Source organism: Sminthopsis crassicaudata, chromosome 2, assembly GCF_048593235.1.
Source record: "Sminthopsis crassicaudata isolate SCR6 chromosome 2, ASM4859323v1, whole genome shotgun sequence".
NCBI lineage: Eukaryota > Metazoa > Chordata > Mammalia > Dasyuromorphia > Dasyuridae > Sminthopsis > Sminthopsis crassicaudata.
The window spans coordinates 225,272,885-225,286,919 of NC_133618.1; the positions used below are offsets into that span (position 1 = coordinate 225,272,885).

The 14,035-nt window shown below is 33.2% G+C and overlaps 1 protein-coding gene across 3 annotated transcripts in view; it reads right to left on the minus strand.

Annotated features, from left to right (window-relative positions):
• The window catches only part of BABAM2 (BRISC and BRCA1 A complex member 2), a 514,351-nt gene that overhangs the window by 438,403 nt on the left and 61,913 nt on the right, over positions 1 to 14,035 (minus strand). For all 3 annotated transcript variants that reach the window (XR_012486190.1, XM_074288294.1, XM_074288295.1), the window contains exon 3: positions 13,925 to 14,001. Coding sequence is in view for 2 of the 3 variants with exons in the window: in XM_074288294.1 (XP_074144395.1) it covers positions 13,925 to 14,001 (77 nt within the window). In the remaining variant the exon portion in view is untranslated. The remainder of the gene's footprint in view (positions 1 to 13,924; positions 14,002 to 14,035) is intronic.

The window sequence follows — 14,035 nt, forward strand, 5'->3', positions numbered from 1 at the left end:
GATTTCATAAGCTATCTAGTCAAACCCACCCATGAAAAAGAAAATCTCTACAACATGCCAAACAAGTGATCATCTAAATTCTGCCAGATGGCCTCCAAAGAAAGAAAATCTACCACCTCCAAAGGCATCTAATACACTCTTGACTAGCTCTTGATATTAGGAAGTTTCTTCCACACATTGAACTTAAATTTTCCTTTCTGAAACTTTCACCTTACTGCCATGAGATCTTACCTCCAAGCCCAAACAAAATGAATCCTAATCCCTCTTCCATATAACTTCCCTTCAAGTACTTGAAGATAATTATTCTATCCCTCTTTTATCTTCATATCCTTCAACTGATACTCATATGGTATAATCTCAAGAGTATTCATCATTATAATTAACCTCTTCTGGACATTCTCCAATATATTTATCTGAAAATGTAGCATTCACAATGGAACACAATTTTCTCCAGCCATCAAAGCAAATTACAGTGGGATTATCACTTCCCCAGTTCTGAACACTATATTTCTCTCAATGCAATCTAAATTATATTAACTTTCTTAGCTGTCAGATCACTAAAACCCCTATTTCTCCCCCCAACAATCTATTATCTAACCACATAAGAAAATCCAAAATATTTGTCTTGATTTTGGGACTTAACCCTCTCCTGTGGTTGGCTGCCTCAGCTCTAGTTATGCTCTTTACTGAATTGTTCTGGGAAATATATAACTCTCCATGCTTCATCATGCCTTTGTACAATCATCTCTCTGCCAGTCAATTCCTGGTTTCTGAACTATGACATTAGTGAAAGAAAACCAAACAAACATCTCTGGGCAAAAATTTATCCTCTCTCTGTAAAGATATGGCTTCATATAACTGCATTATGGCAAAGATGGATCCCAGTTAATTCCCACATATTTAGAAAGGGTGAAGAATTGATGAAGCTATGTATGCCAAGTCAGAAAGGTCTCTTTTCCACTAAACAATCACCACCTTCTTCCTTATGATTTATGCCTGAAAATTACTGCATAAAAGCTTCAGTAATATGCATGGTCATGTTCTTCCCTCACTGGCATCACTCCCATGTTCACACCACTAAGCATCTCATTATCAACCTTGGGTCTTCCTTTATATAAGATATAATATGCCAAAATAAAAGTCTAATAGTCTACACATTTTTATTAAATCTACTCTATGTTGCACAATTATTGCAATAAACTGTAACAGCCATCTGTGGGGAAGATGTTCCCCAAGGTTACCGTATTCCTACTTTAATAACCAGTTTTTCTTCCCTGGGAAGAATAATGTCTAGATCAGATCAGATCAGAAACTTGATGAACTAGATCTAGAAGTAGCCTTTATTTAGTCCAGTCACCTCATTTATATATTAGAAAATTAAAGTCCAGATGGGTTCAGTGACCATGTCACAAAACTAAGTGTCAAATCCCAGATACAAATCCACATCTTTCTTCTGTGTCCACATCAGGCATATTTTTCTATAAAGTACTAATTAAAAAGCAACAAGGTGGCACACTGGGTAAAGCACTGGAACTGGAGTTAGCAAGACATGAGTCCAAATCAGACATTAATTTGTCTGACCCTGAATAGGTGACTTTAGGTCTATCTACTTCAGTTTCCTCATCTGCAAAAGGAAGAATAAACACTTAATCCATGGACTATCATGAAGATAAAATGAGATAATGTTTGTAAAACAAGTAGTAAACTTTAAAGCACTAAGTAACTACTAAATATTATTACTGTCATGGCACCAGTTCTCCCCATTACTTCCTCTACTTTTTGAAGGATGAAATTATCACTAACGCAAGTCAAAAAATGTATTGGTTACTCTGTTTTTAAAGGGATAAAAAAAGCTTTAGGAAACATCTTGAAGTCTTCATTAATATTGTAGCATGCCCCTATGCCCAATTTGTGGCCTCTTTTTTGTGCTCTTCATCATCTCCTCAAGTATTCCAGTGACAATATCATTTCCAATTGTCCCTAAATCCACATTATCGCTATAATGCTTCCCTGCTCTGATCCTTGGATTTCTTCATTTGAGTTTAACTTCTTAATATATATTCATGCTATCTGTGTGTTTATATGTGAGTGTATATGTGCATGTATGTGTGTGTGTATAAAAACGAGATACACATACACATATAAATACATGTGAGTGTGCATATATACATATTCTCTACAGCTATCTATCAATAGGGGAATGTGTGTGTATGAAAGAAAATATGGGCTTTGAGACAGAAAAATAAAATTGAAAAAAATCTATTTTCAAAGAACTTGTATTTTATCTAAGGCGATAACATGTATACAAATAAATACAAGTAAATATACAAATAAAAAAATAAAAATAAATTTGAGAGGAGACAGTAGGAGCAAGAAAATTAAAATCAATCTAATGTTTGCCACTTTACTAATATAATATAACAACAGTGATTCCAAACTGCTATCTTCTCTAGCATTAGCTAAGAAGCAGTGTTTGTTGTTTTCTTACCTAAAATCGTGCAGGATTTGGTGATAGGTTCTTTTTTTTTTTTTTGAAGCTGATCTTTGAATTAACTGAATTTAAAAGTAGCTCCATGTGAGGAAATTCCCTCAATCAGTACAAATCAGAACCAGCACTAAAAATCTTTAGTTTTAAGAGCTACATGAGGGCACTGTGAGGTTAACTGTCTAATTAATGAAAATCTTTTAGGAGGCTCTTGGCCCTGCTAACATACTTTTTTAAACACTGTCCTTTGCTGGTGCCAGTGGGACTATCCAGTAATTTACTGTCCAAGTGTAGAAGTGGCAAAATTAAAACTATCTTGTTTGTTGGCACAAGACTTCCTTCTTTCTGCCATGATCCTACTGAATACCACAAATGATTCATAGACATTCTGAACTTATGGTAAGGAGAAAAATTAATATTTGACTTCATCAGATAATGAATCATTCTCCTGGAAGTTTAAAAAAAAAAACCCTAATTGGCAGTCCTTATGGCATGAAATCAGCATTAACATTAAAAAACAATTTTAACACCATAAAAGTTGGCAAGAAGAAAATGAATGAGTAACATGTAATTTTTTTTTAATGTCTTATAAAGACCAATACACACTCTAAAAAGAATAAGAGCATTTGTCACTATTCCTCGGCTTACCCTCTGTATTCAATGCTACTATTTTAAATTACCTGTCCATCCTCCTACACAATCTTTACCATGTTGATTTTTCCACTTTGTAGTCAGAGGTAAGTTTTACACATTTCAATGGGAAAATGGATTCCTGTTATACTTCACCTCCATATAACGGGTTTGTTTGAAAACAGGGTTTTTTATATGTTATATCAAGGAGCTGTTATATCCCCCCAAGAGCCAATGAAAACATTGTCAATGCTTTTCAATGCTGTTGTACTCCTACGAAGCAATCTGGCAATGGCCAGAAACCAAATCTTTAAAGCTGTCTTATGGTATTTAACATATGGTCACAAATTGCTCAATATTCAAAGAGGGTTAAATTCACCACTCATACTGATGATGAATGTTCTTATTTAAATTCATTGGCAAACTGGGTTTTTTTGCAATTGAGAGTTTTAAACATAAGTATAAAGTATGACCTTATAGTAGTAAAAAGTTTAACTTTGACATATACTAATCATATTGTCTTGGACTTCAATTATCATCAATAAATATGCCACCTGTATGTTCTTATGAGGTAGACACAAATTTTTACCCCCAATTTTTAAAGAACCCTTCAAATAAAAAAAAAAAAAGAGGGTAAGATAACATTTTAGAAAAAGTCCAAATACAGAAATCCATCCTTTTTTTTCCCTTTTTCCATTCAAAATTGTCACTCCTCTCAAACAACTAGTTATAATAAGTAAGAAAATTCTAAATAGTAGGAGCGCTACAACATAGGTTTTAGATATAATTCTACAACTAACGAACCATGTAAATCTCAGGAAGTCATTGCCTCTTTCTAGAACTCAGTTTCCTCATCTATATAATGAGGCAGTTGGACTAGATCACAAGATCAGAGAATTGTGGAGGTTAAAAATCATGTGGTCTTTATTAACTGCTACAAGAATATGTAGTCAATAGCTGTTAATGGGGAAGGGAGGAATTATTGCTGTTTTGTTCTTATAGATTAAAAAAAGAAAGAAAGAAAGAAAATAGCAAGAGAGAGTGACAGAAAAGACAAAGCCTCCATTTACAACAGATTTTTTTTTCATGTTTATATGAAGGACATTTGAACTAAGAAAGCTGCTATTCCCCATATCTGGAATTCCTTCTCCACTAATGTCTCAAAGAATCCTTCTCTTCCCTCAAGATGAATCCAAAACACCAACTTTCCTTCTCAGGCTCTGCTTCTGAATCAGTATTATGCCTCAAATGCTGTCTTACTATGGAACTCCCATCAGCATGGGGGGGGGGGGGGTCTTATCCAAAAACGGAATTCCCTTAACTTTTCCAATCTCTTCCACTCTTCAGTTACCTCCCCAGGAGTTCCCCCCCCCCATTAAAATATAAATTTCTTATACGTAGGAACTATTTCTTTCATTGTATTTCTCTCATACCACCTGAAACAATTCTTGGAACATAGGCACTTAATAAATACTTGTTGATTAACTGACTTTTGTTTTCAGTTTAATTAAACTTTCTACTTTGAAAGAAATATTGTACCTTTCCCAACCATATAAGTAACCAGAAATTTTTTTTATCCTTCTTCAAGAGTTTTTAATCTAAATCAAATCTCTAAAACTTAGTTTTGCATTGACACAATTGCTGATTTTGTTGTATTTTTTAAACTATCTTGACACATATAGTGTTAATCTTTCAGCTTTCACTTTTAAATTGTTATGGATATCCATAATTTTTTATCTACTTTTGTTTTCTGGATTCCATTCCACATGTTTCTTTTTCAATGCCATTAATTGAAGAATATGATGTTCAAGTTTGCTCCTGTGAATGCCATAGATACTGTTAGAATCTTCCATTGACTTTGTGAAAGTCTTCAATAGCTTTCTCAAGCAACCTTTTCATGGTGGCTTATACAGCTGCAGCATATACTGGTTTTATTCAGGTCCTTTAAACTATTAAGGATTATAGCAGGATGGCCAGCTTTTTAAATATCTCTACTTTGTGCTATATTTGGTCTCTCAGCTGGATTCCTGCCATAAAACTTAAAAAAGATTTTTAAAATTTCATTCTAAGTATGTCCATCTTCTCCCTCCACTATAGATAAACTATATTTTAGCCATCCACTTTTTATTATGTTGCAAACTATAGGTTGTATTTGGCATAGATTTTTCAATCACCTCAGATTCTTCAGCTTTTTCTTGCCTTGTAAAATTTCTATTTGCTTTATTTTATCTGATAATAAGATAGAAATTGTTTCTTACAATTGCCCTGAACTCAGATACCAATAATATTTAAGCTGAGGATATCAATAATAAAAAGCAGTTCAATTAAATAAGCACTTAAGCAACACTTGTTAATTGATTCCAAATAGAAGCAAGAGAAGAGATGAAGACATAGAAAGGAGACATTAGTTTACTGTATTGCCAGGATATCTAAAAAACCCCAGAATGTTTCAATGGAAGCTTTAAAGAATACTCACAAACTGTTTAAACATGTAAACAATACATGGGAAATGTATACTATATGTTAGCATAACCTCAAAAAAAAAAAATTGGCAGACTAAAAGTAAAAATAGTAATGTTATACAAATGAGGTGGGGAGGAAGAATAGACACAGAGGCATTAGAGAGAGAAGGAAGGCTCTACTTAAATCTAATTACACTAGGAATGGGTTCAAAGGGCACCATCACACACACACACACACACATCCTTTAAAATCTACATAAAGAAATAAGGGGGAAAGGATAGGTGGATGAAGAAGCAAATGGAGAAAGAAGGTATCCTTGGGTAGGGGGAGGTTAAGTAATAGTAAGCCAAGTTATGGAGCAGAATTTAATGGAAGAGTCAGTAAGGATAGGAAAGACATGTGTGTGTGAGAGTGTGTATATATGTATGTATATATCTATATAGATATGTATACATAAAAATATCTTTTCTTAATTATACTTTCCGTGGGGGGGTAGGGGGAGGAGATAAAAGGGAGATATATGTGTGTGTATGTGTGTATATGTACATACACATATATGTAAATATAAATATATCCTTTCTTAATTATATGCCTTCCTGAGGTGGGGGAGGGGGTTGAAAAGAGGAAAAAAAGAATAAAATAAAAAAGGTATTCAGCAGAGAACAAAAGAACAATTTACAAAGAAGCAAAGAAAAGACGAACATTCATGAATATAATTTCTTCTACTGATATATAAACTTTCTTAAATTGATATTTGTTGTTATATATTTTGAATCCTCCCTGATCTTCTGCTGGACACATGATGATGTTCTCTTTTCTTCTGTTTAATTTTGTTTTGCATTGCTTTTCTGGTTTTCTTTTTTCTTATTCTGTTTCTTCAAATAAAATAAATTTGGATTTAAAAAAAGAAAGAGTCACTCTATATGCAGACATCAATGGGTTATGGCCTGCATTGTCAATAGAGTACGAAAGACAATGAAATCATCGATCCATCAGAGCATTAAGGAGTCAGCTTTATCCATGTCTCAGTCACATACACATCCTGAAAAACTAAAGCACTGATAATAAAGTAAGGTAGTACAAGTAGTTCTAAATTGACAAGTATATGAAAGTTGTGATTCCAAGATAGTAATATTCTATTTCTACATGGAATAATCTACAGACCTACTATAGTTAAAGGATTTTAATACACTTGTTTAATTCCATATATGAGTATTCTCTCTAGTGGCAGAAGTCATAAGCCATTCAGGATTTCTTGTCAATGTCTTGTCATAAATTTTCTACTGAGGTAAGTAGGCTAATATTCTGGGAGCCTTCCTGTGTCCTTGCAATCACTAGCTAAACATATGGGCTATCCCTCTGTTACATTTCACTCTTGACCTATCCCCTACCATTCTGAACCCATGTTCTCTTCCATCTCTTTGTTGATAGTATCTATACTCTTTTTCACATGCCATTCTGGGCCAGGGAGTTTAATTAGAAGGCTACTGCAATAGTACAAGAAACAGATAATGAAGACCTTGAACTAAAATGGTGGCTGTGTGAGTAGAAAGAAATATAATAGAGTTATTTCAGAGAAAGAATTTAACTTAGTAACTGATTGATATGTAAGATGAATGAAAAGTCAAGGGTAATATTCAGCTTTCAGACCTGGATGAATGGATATACTTGTGATATCCTCAATAGTAATAGAAAAAATAAGAAGAGGGGAAGATTTGGAGGGTAAAGGTAATAAATTCAGTTTGGGATATATTGAATTTGAAATGACTACAGAATCCCATTTGAAATATTCAATAGGCAGCTAGTGATGCATGGATATCAGAAGAGAACGTAGCTTTATAATTATATTTCTATAAATCATCTGTAGAATAACTATGATTTAACTCCTAAGAGCTGCTGGAATCACAAAATGATAGACTACAGACACAAACAGACCAGGACAGAGCCTTGAGGGATACACCCAGTTAGTAGATAGGGCATGGATAAAGATCTGGCCAAAAAAAAAAAAAAAAAGAAAGAAAAAAGAAAGAAAGAAAGAAAGAAAAAGAAAAAGAAAAGACTTAGGGAAAGCAGAAAGACAGAGAAGAGAAAATGAAATAGAGAAAAGACTATCCAAAAAATCAAAACAGAATACTTAGGGGGTAAACATGGTCAATAGTTTCAAATGGTTCAAAGAGGTCAAGTAGGATGAGGATTGAGAAATAAGGTTTAATGATTAAACGATCGCTGGCAATTCTGGAGAAATCTACTTCAGTTAAAGGATGATAGTGGAAGTCAAACTGCAAATTTAGAAGAAAGCAATAGAAGAGTAAGTAGAGGCACAGAATATAAAAGTTTGTTCAAGGATTATAGCTGAGAGGAAAGATACACAAAGATAGCAGGTGAGGTTTTTTGTTTTGTTTTATTTTGTTTTTAAGTATGTGAGAACTAGAGACATAATTGTAGGCAAAGGAATCAATAAGATTAAAGATAAAATGGAAATGTTAGTAGAGGCAATCTTCTGGAAAAGTCAGGAAGGGATAGAATCAAGGGTATATGTATATAAATTGGTCTTGGCAAAAAGAATCCTATCATAATAGCCTGATGTAAAGGAGATAATGGAGATGATGTCAAGAGACTATGAAATAAGTAAGGGAATAAAATATTGAAGAAAGTTCTAATAGATTATATGAAGTTGAGGTACCAGTAAAGATGATGAATAGATTTAGTAGTAGTAAAATATACAGATGAAAGGGAATAATAAATGTGTGTATGTGTATATATGTATGTGTGTATATATATGTATATATACATATATATATATGTATATATAATATGTGCGTATATGTATATCTATATCTATATCTATAGATATAGATATAGATATAGATATACATATATAAGTAATCCAATAAAGAAAATGAAGTTCTTGAACATGAAAAGTGTAGCATTTGGAAGTGATAGAAAGATGAAGTAAAGGAGTGATGCTAAGGATGCTGAGACTGAAAAATTGGAAAGTTAAAGAACGCAGGGGAAGATATTCATGTTGAAATATTCTAGAATAAAAGTAGGAGTTGAGGTAGAGAGTTAAGAATATGAACCAGGAGAACTCACAAAGAAAGAAGGGAGAATATTCTGGGGATAAATAGATATTGCCAGAATTTAGATCATGTGATAAACTTCAACTGACTGAATCTTAAAGGTGATTCTGATTAATGTTGATAGAAAGTTTAAAAATAATGATAAGGAATAAAGAATATTTCAACACTCTGACACCATCACCAGTGAGGGTATGAAAAAAAAGTACATCCAGTACTAGAAAGCACAACCAAGAATGAAATGTTATCTAGAAAATTCAAGCCTCTGAGTAGTAAAGATAGTAAAGAAGAAATACTGTGAAGTAAGATGAAGTTTGTTACTTGTAGAGCATGCAGAAGACACAATAAAACAGGTAGGCAGATATGGAATTGGGGACATGGTAAAAGCTGGAGTAGAGGAAGATTCACATGATGGTTAGAAATGATGTGGGGATGGATATAAGGGAATAGATAAATGAAATGTTCAAAGGTGACCTGATAGATTTTAGTATCACCCTCAATTACCCTACCTGCAATGTTGCTTTCCCCTAGGAGGGATGCTGAAACCTATCCTTCATCAGGCAAAAGTAGTCGCCACTAGATTCAAGGTATGACAGATAATATTGTGGTCTTAAGAGTTATCTAGAAAGTAGTTAGTAGTAGTAGCAAGACATGGTGTCTGATAAGGAAGCTTTACTTAATTAACTTAAATCAAAGTGTCCTTAGTAATGATCCTTATTAACTATAACTATCCATTATGGATAAGGTAAATCTCTTTGACCAATATTGAATGACAAATGTGTCTTCAAAAGAAGATGAGCCTAGACTGGATTTCATGAGCTAGACTGGCTTTGGTAATGCCTCTAGAGATGGAAGTAGCTTACTGAGAGGTATTTTCTATTTCTGGTAAATTACAGAGCAAACTGTGATCTGTGGTCAGTCAGCAAAGAGAGATATGAATATTCTCTGCAACTTTAAGAACTTTAACTTCATGGTAACTTCAGTAAACCATTTTGGGTCTTCCAATTTTAGTGAGTCTTTATGCCTAGGAATTTAAACCTTTTCCAAGTTTTACTAGATTTCTTCGAAACTGAGTTTACCTTCAAAGCAGACTAAAGGGATTGAATATGAGAAAACAGATTTGTCCCTCATTAGAAAAAGGGAAAATGCAGGGGAGGGGGGGAGGACTAGTTGTTTGCAGATTTTGCTGTTTCTAATGCTTCTTCTGCTTATTGAACTTTGGGTGTTGTTAATGCATTCTTGGAGTTGTGAACAGATTCAACCATTCTAGATAAGAATTGGGAAATCTACTCAAAGGACTATAAAACAGTGCATACCCTTTGATCCAGCAGTGCCATTACTGGGTCTATATCCCAAAAAGATCGTAAAAAAAAAAAAAGAAAAAAGAAAAAGGACCCATAAGTACAAAAATGTTTGTAGCAGATATTTTTGTGGTGGCAAAGAGTTAGAGAATGAGTGCATGCCTGTCAACCGGGGAATGGCTGAATAAGTTATGGTATATGAAAGTAATAAATGTTGTTTTATAAAAATAATAAACAGGCTGATTTTAGAAAAACCTGGAAAGATTTACATGAATTGATGGTGAGTAAAGCAAACAGAACTAGGAAAACACTGTACACAGCAACAACAAAATTGTACGATGATCAACTATTATATATTTGGTTTTACTCAACAATTCAGTGCTCCTAGGCAATCCCAATAAACTTTAGATGAAAAATGCCATTCCCATCTTCAGAGAGAACTATGAAGACTGACTGTGGACCAACACATATTTGAGAATGAAAGAGAATCATCTTTTTCAGATTAACATATTCTATTTTGTGCTTTCACTTCTTAAACTATGTTAAGCAATCTGAAATTGTTTTCCTTAAAATATAAAAGCATTTTTCTTGAATACATGAAATATTTGTTGCTTGATAATGAAATTCTTAAGTTTGGCCATCTTATTTCTTGGTGAAATAAATTTGTAGGATTTTACTTCAGTGTACTATAGATTCTATTCATCATTACTTTGCCTTTTTTTCCTAATCATTATTCATGATTTTTTGGAATAATAATATGTTTAAATAACACTTTAGAGTTTTTAAAGTACTTTTATATAACAACTTTTTGAGGTTGGTTGGTTGCTGTCCTTTGTGTTCAAAGAGGACCAAAATGACATCACTATGTGGAGGACAAAGTATAATATGAACAACTATGGATGATCAGATCAATATAAGCTCAGAAGGTTCTATCTACAATAGGTCAAGCACAAGTACTCCTTATGAATATTTGGAGAGAAGATGTCTATCAGTTTACACGTTTCATATTTCTTTTGAGTTAATGCATTCTGTTTTGCTGACAAAGCTTTCTTGAATGTGAGCACATCATGCTGGATGGTCCTCTGCCAGCATCTCCTATGCCTCACACTGTACAAAATCGATTCCAAAGTTATTCTAAGGGACCCTAACATGGTGCTGGTACACTGTCCAAGTTTCATAGGTGTAAAACAATGATTCTGTAAACTTTCAATCTGGTAGGCAGCCTAATACCACTCCCTCTCCCATACTTACCTTTGGAGCCTCCCAAACACTGAACTAGTTCTGGCAATGTATGCATCAACTTTATCATCTATATAGACATCTCTGGAAAGTATTCTGCATGTATGTACTGATATTTAATAGACTGTATCATTGTAAGAAGAGACAGAGACAGAATGTAAAAAGGTGACGGGCAGCACAAAATGCTGGACTAGTCACAGACTTATCCTCTCCAAACTAAATATTCACATTCAACAAAAGTAGTCCCAAGACAAAACTATCATAGGACTTGATCTTGATGTCAATAGATTATAACACTTCTTGTGTGAACAGTTTTTTGCTAACTTGGAAGAAAAGCTAAGCATATATAATTGGTGATTGTGGAACTCACTGAAATAACAACTACCTCAAGGTACTAAGTGTTAGTAGTGAATATGTACTATTGTTGATATTTAGGTTCACCCTAAAATTAATTTTACCAAGGGTCACACAGCTATTGAACATGAGAAATTGAGTCTGAATAAGGATTTCCTCATTAAGAGTAGAATTCCATCTAATATACTATACTTTCTCAGGATTATATGAAGACTTATTAATTCTTAATGTACTTCTTTATGTTCAAGGTCAATTTCTTCATTCACAAAAACAATAAGCTGGACTAAGTGACTTATAAAATCTTTGCATCAGTTCTATCACTCTATGATTCTTTGTAAAAGAGTAAAAAGTGGTTTAAATCCAAAAGAAAAAAAAATTTCTGGTAAAATATATCACAATGACAACTAATAGATTATATTTCATATTACTATTTCTACAAAAATGATGATTTTCTTAAGAAAAGTTTGCTGCTAGTTACAAAATAATATATCTGATGTATTATGAATTCTAAGAAACTATTATAGTATCTTGAAATACCAATACAAAGAAATCCTCAAAAATTACTTCATTCCAAGAAGCATAAAAATACCCAAAAGTATAAAAACTAGCATTACCACTAAAAGAGAGAATGTCTAATGTATAAAAAAAGACTTACTAATTTCTTTTCAAAAGACCTTTTTTAGAATACTTGCTAAAAATCTGAGGTGACCTGCCTCTCTAATTAGATGCTAAAAATAGCATGTATGCTGGAGAATAAAGATTTTCAAAGCTTATAAAAATGTAAAAAGTAAAATGGATGATAACCAAGATAAATGAAGATGCTACCTAACATAATATCTAGCAGCATAGTAGAACTATTAAACTTAGAAGTTAATAACTAACTTTTTACTATACTGAATTTTTTTATATCATTCATTTATCCTTTCACTCAAAAATATTTAAGTGTCTATTATATGTAGTGAACTATGCTAAGCACTGGTGAGACAAAATGATAAGGTGATAAGACAAGGGTTAGCTTATAAGTACTTAAGGCTAAGAAGGCTTTAAGACTAAGAAGAAACTACTTCCAAATGGGTGGTCTTCAAGAAGTAGTCAAATCTTTATTTCTAGTTTTATTATTAATAATTTTATTAATAAATAACTGAATTTATAACAGTGCTTAAGGTTTATAAAGTACTTGATAAATATCTAATCTGAGTCTCAAATAACTTTGCAGTGGTGTTGTTATAGCCATTTTACAGATGGAGAAACTGAAGCTGGAAAATTAAGTACCTTGCCTATATTCACACAGCTACTTACTAAGCCTCGTTGGAAGATTCAAACTAAAGTCTTTCTGATTTCAAGTTGAGCACTACAGATCTTCCACTTTACTATCAATATTTATACTAACCTCAGACAATTTTATGTGGAATATAATTATGCTTTAGAATCGTACCATTCAGATCATTTTATGGGGAAACAATGCCAAAAACACCTGTCTCTTCACAATGATTCCAAAGATGACAACACTCCTAAGTTCCTCTATAAGATATGGTCTTAAGGATATTACACTTCCTGGGTTTGAATTGCTAGTACTAGGGCCTCAAAAGACATTTTAAGGGAAGCATCAGAACATAAAAAACAAATAGAAGAACCTTGGGAGCAGAGAAGAAAAGGAGGTCCTGAAAAGAAATGAACAGGGGTTCCAGAAGTTGTGGTTTCATAGGAGCAAAAGAGCTTTTGCTAAAGTGGCTTCCATTGGAAGGTGTAGGAAACGAGGAGAAGAAAAAATAACTGAAACAGAACAGCAAAAGGACAACAGTTGGGAAAAATGAGATTAATAAATATTTACTGACTGACAGATTTGATAGGGAGAGGAAGACAGATCAAATGCCAAGTCATTTATAAGGCAGGTATTCATAAATGGCTACATTATTGGTGCTTCTAATTAGTAATATATGAATGGAAGTAACAGATTTACTTCCCTGTTCTTCTAATTGCATTTTAATACCTATCACTTTTTTTTACTATGGGTAAAACCAGACATGGCAGAGAGAAGAGATCTTTTAATCAGGCCATAATCATAACTAACAAGTATAATTCCTAGGAATCTGGGAAAACATGTCACAAAGCAGTATCACTTTTAAGTGTACATAGAGATATCATTTGAGATAAAGTATAATAATTGATGTTTCTCTCAAAAATAACCAGGGGCAGCCAGATGGCACAGTGGATAGAGCACCAGTCCGGAAATCAGGAGGACCTGAGTTCAAATCTGGTCTCAGATACTTAACACAACCTAGCTATGTGACTTAGCAAGTCACTTAATCACAATTGCCTCAGACAAAAAAAAAAAAAAAAAAAAAAAAAAAAAAAAGCAGCCTTTATTTACTTACATTTTAATGTTTCTCCAGCATATGGTATATGCAATTTAAATCGATCACAACTAGGTCCAGGAGCCAAGGAGGTACACCTTGAAAAAGAAAAAAATTTAGAAAACAATTAAC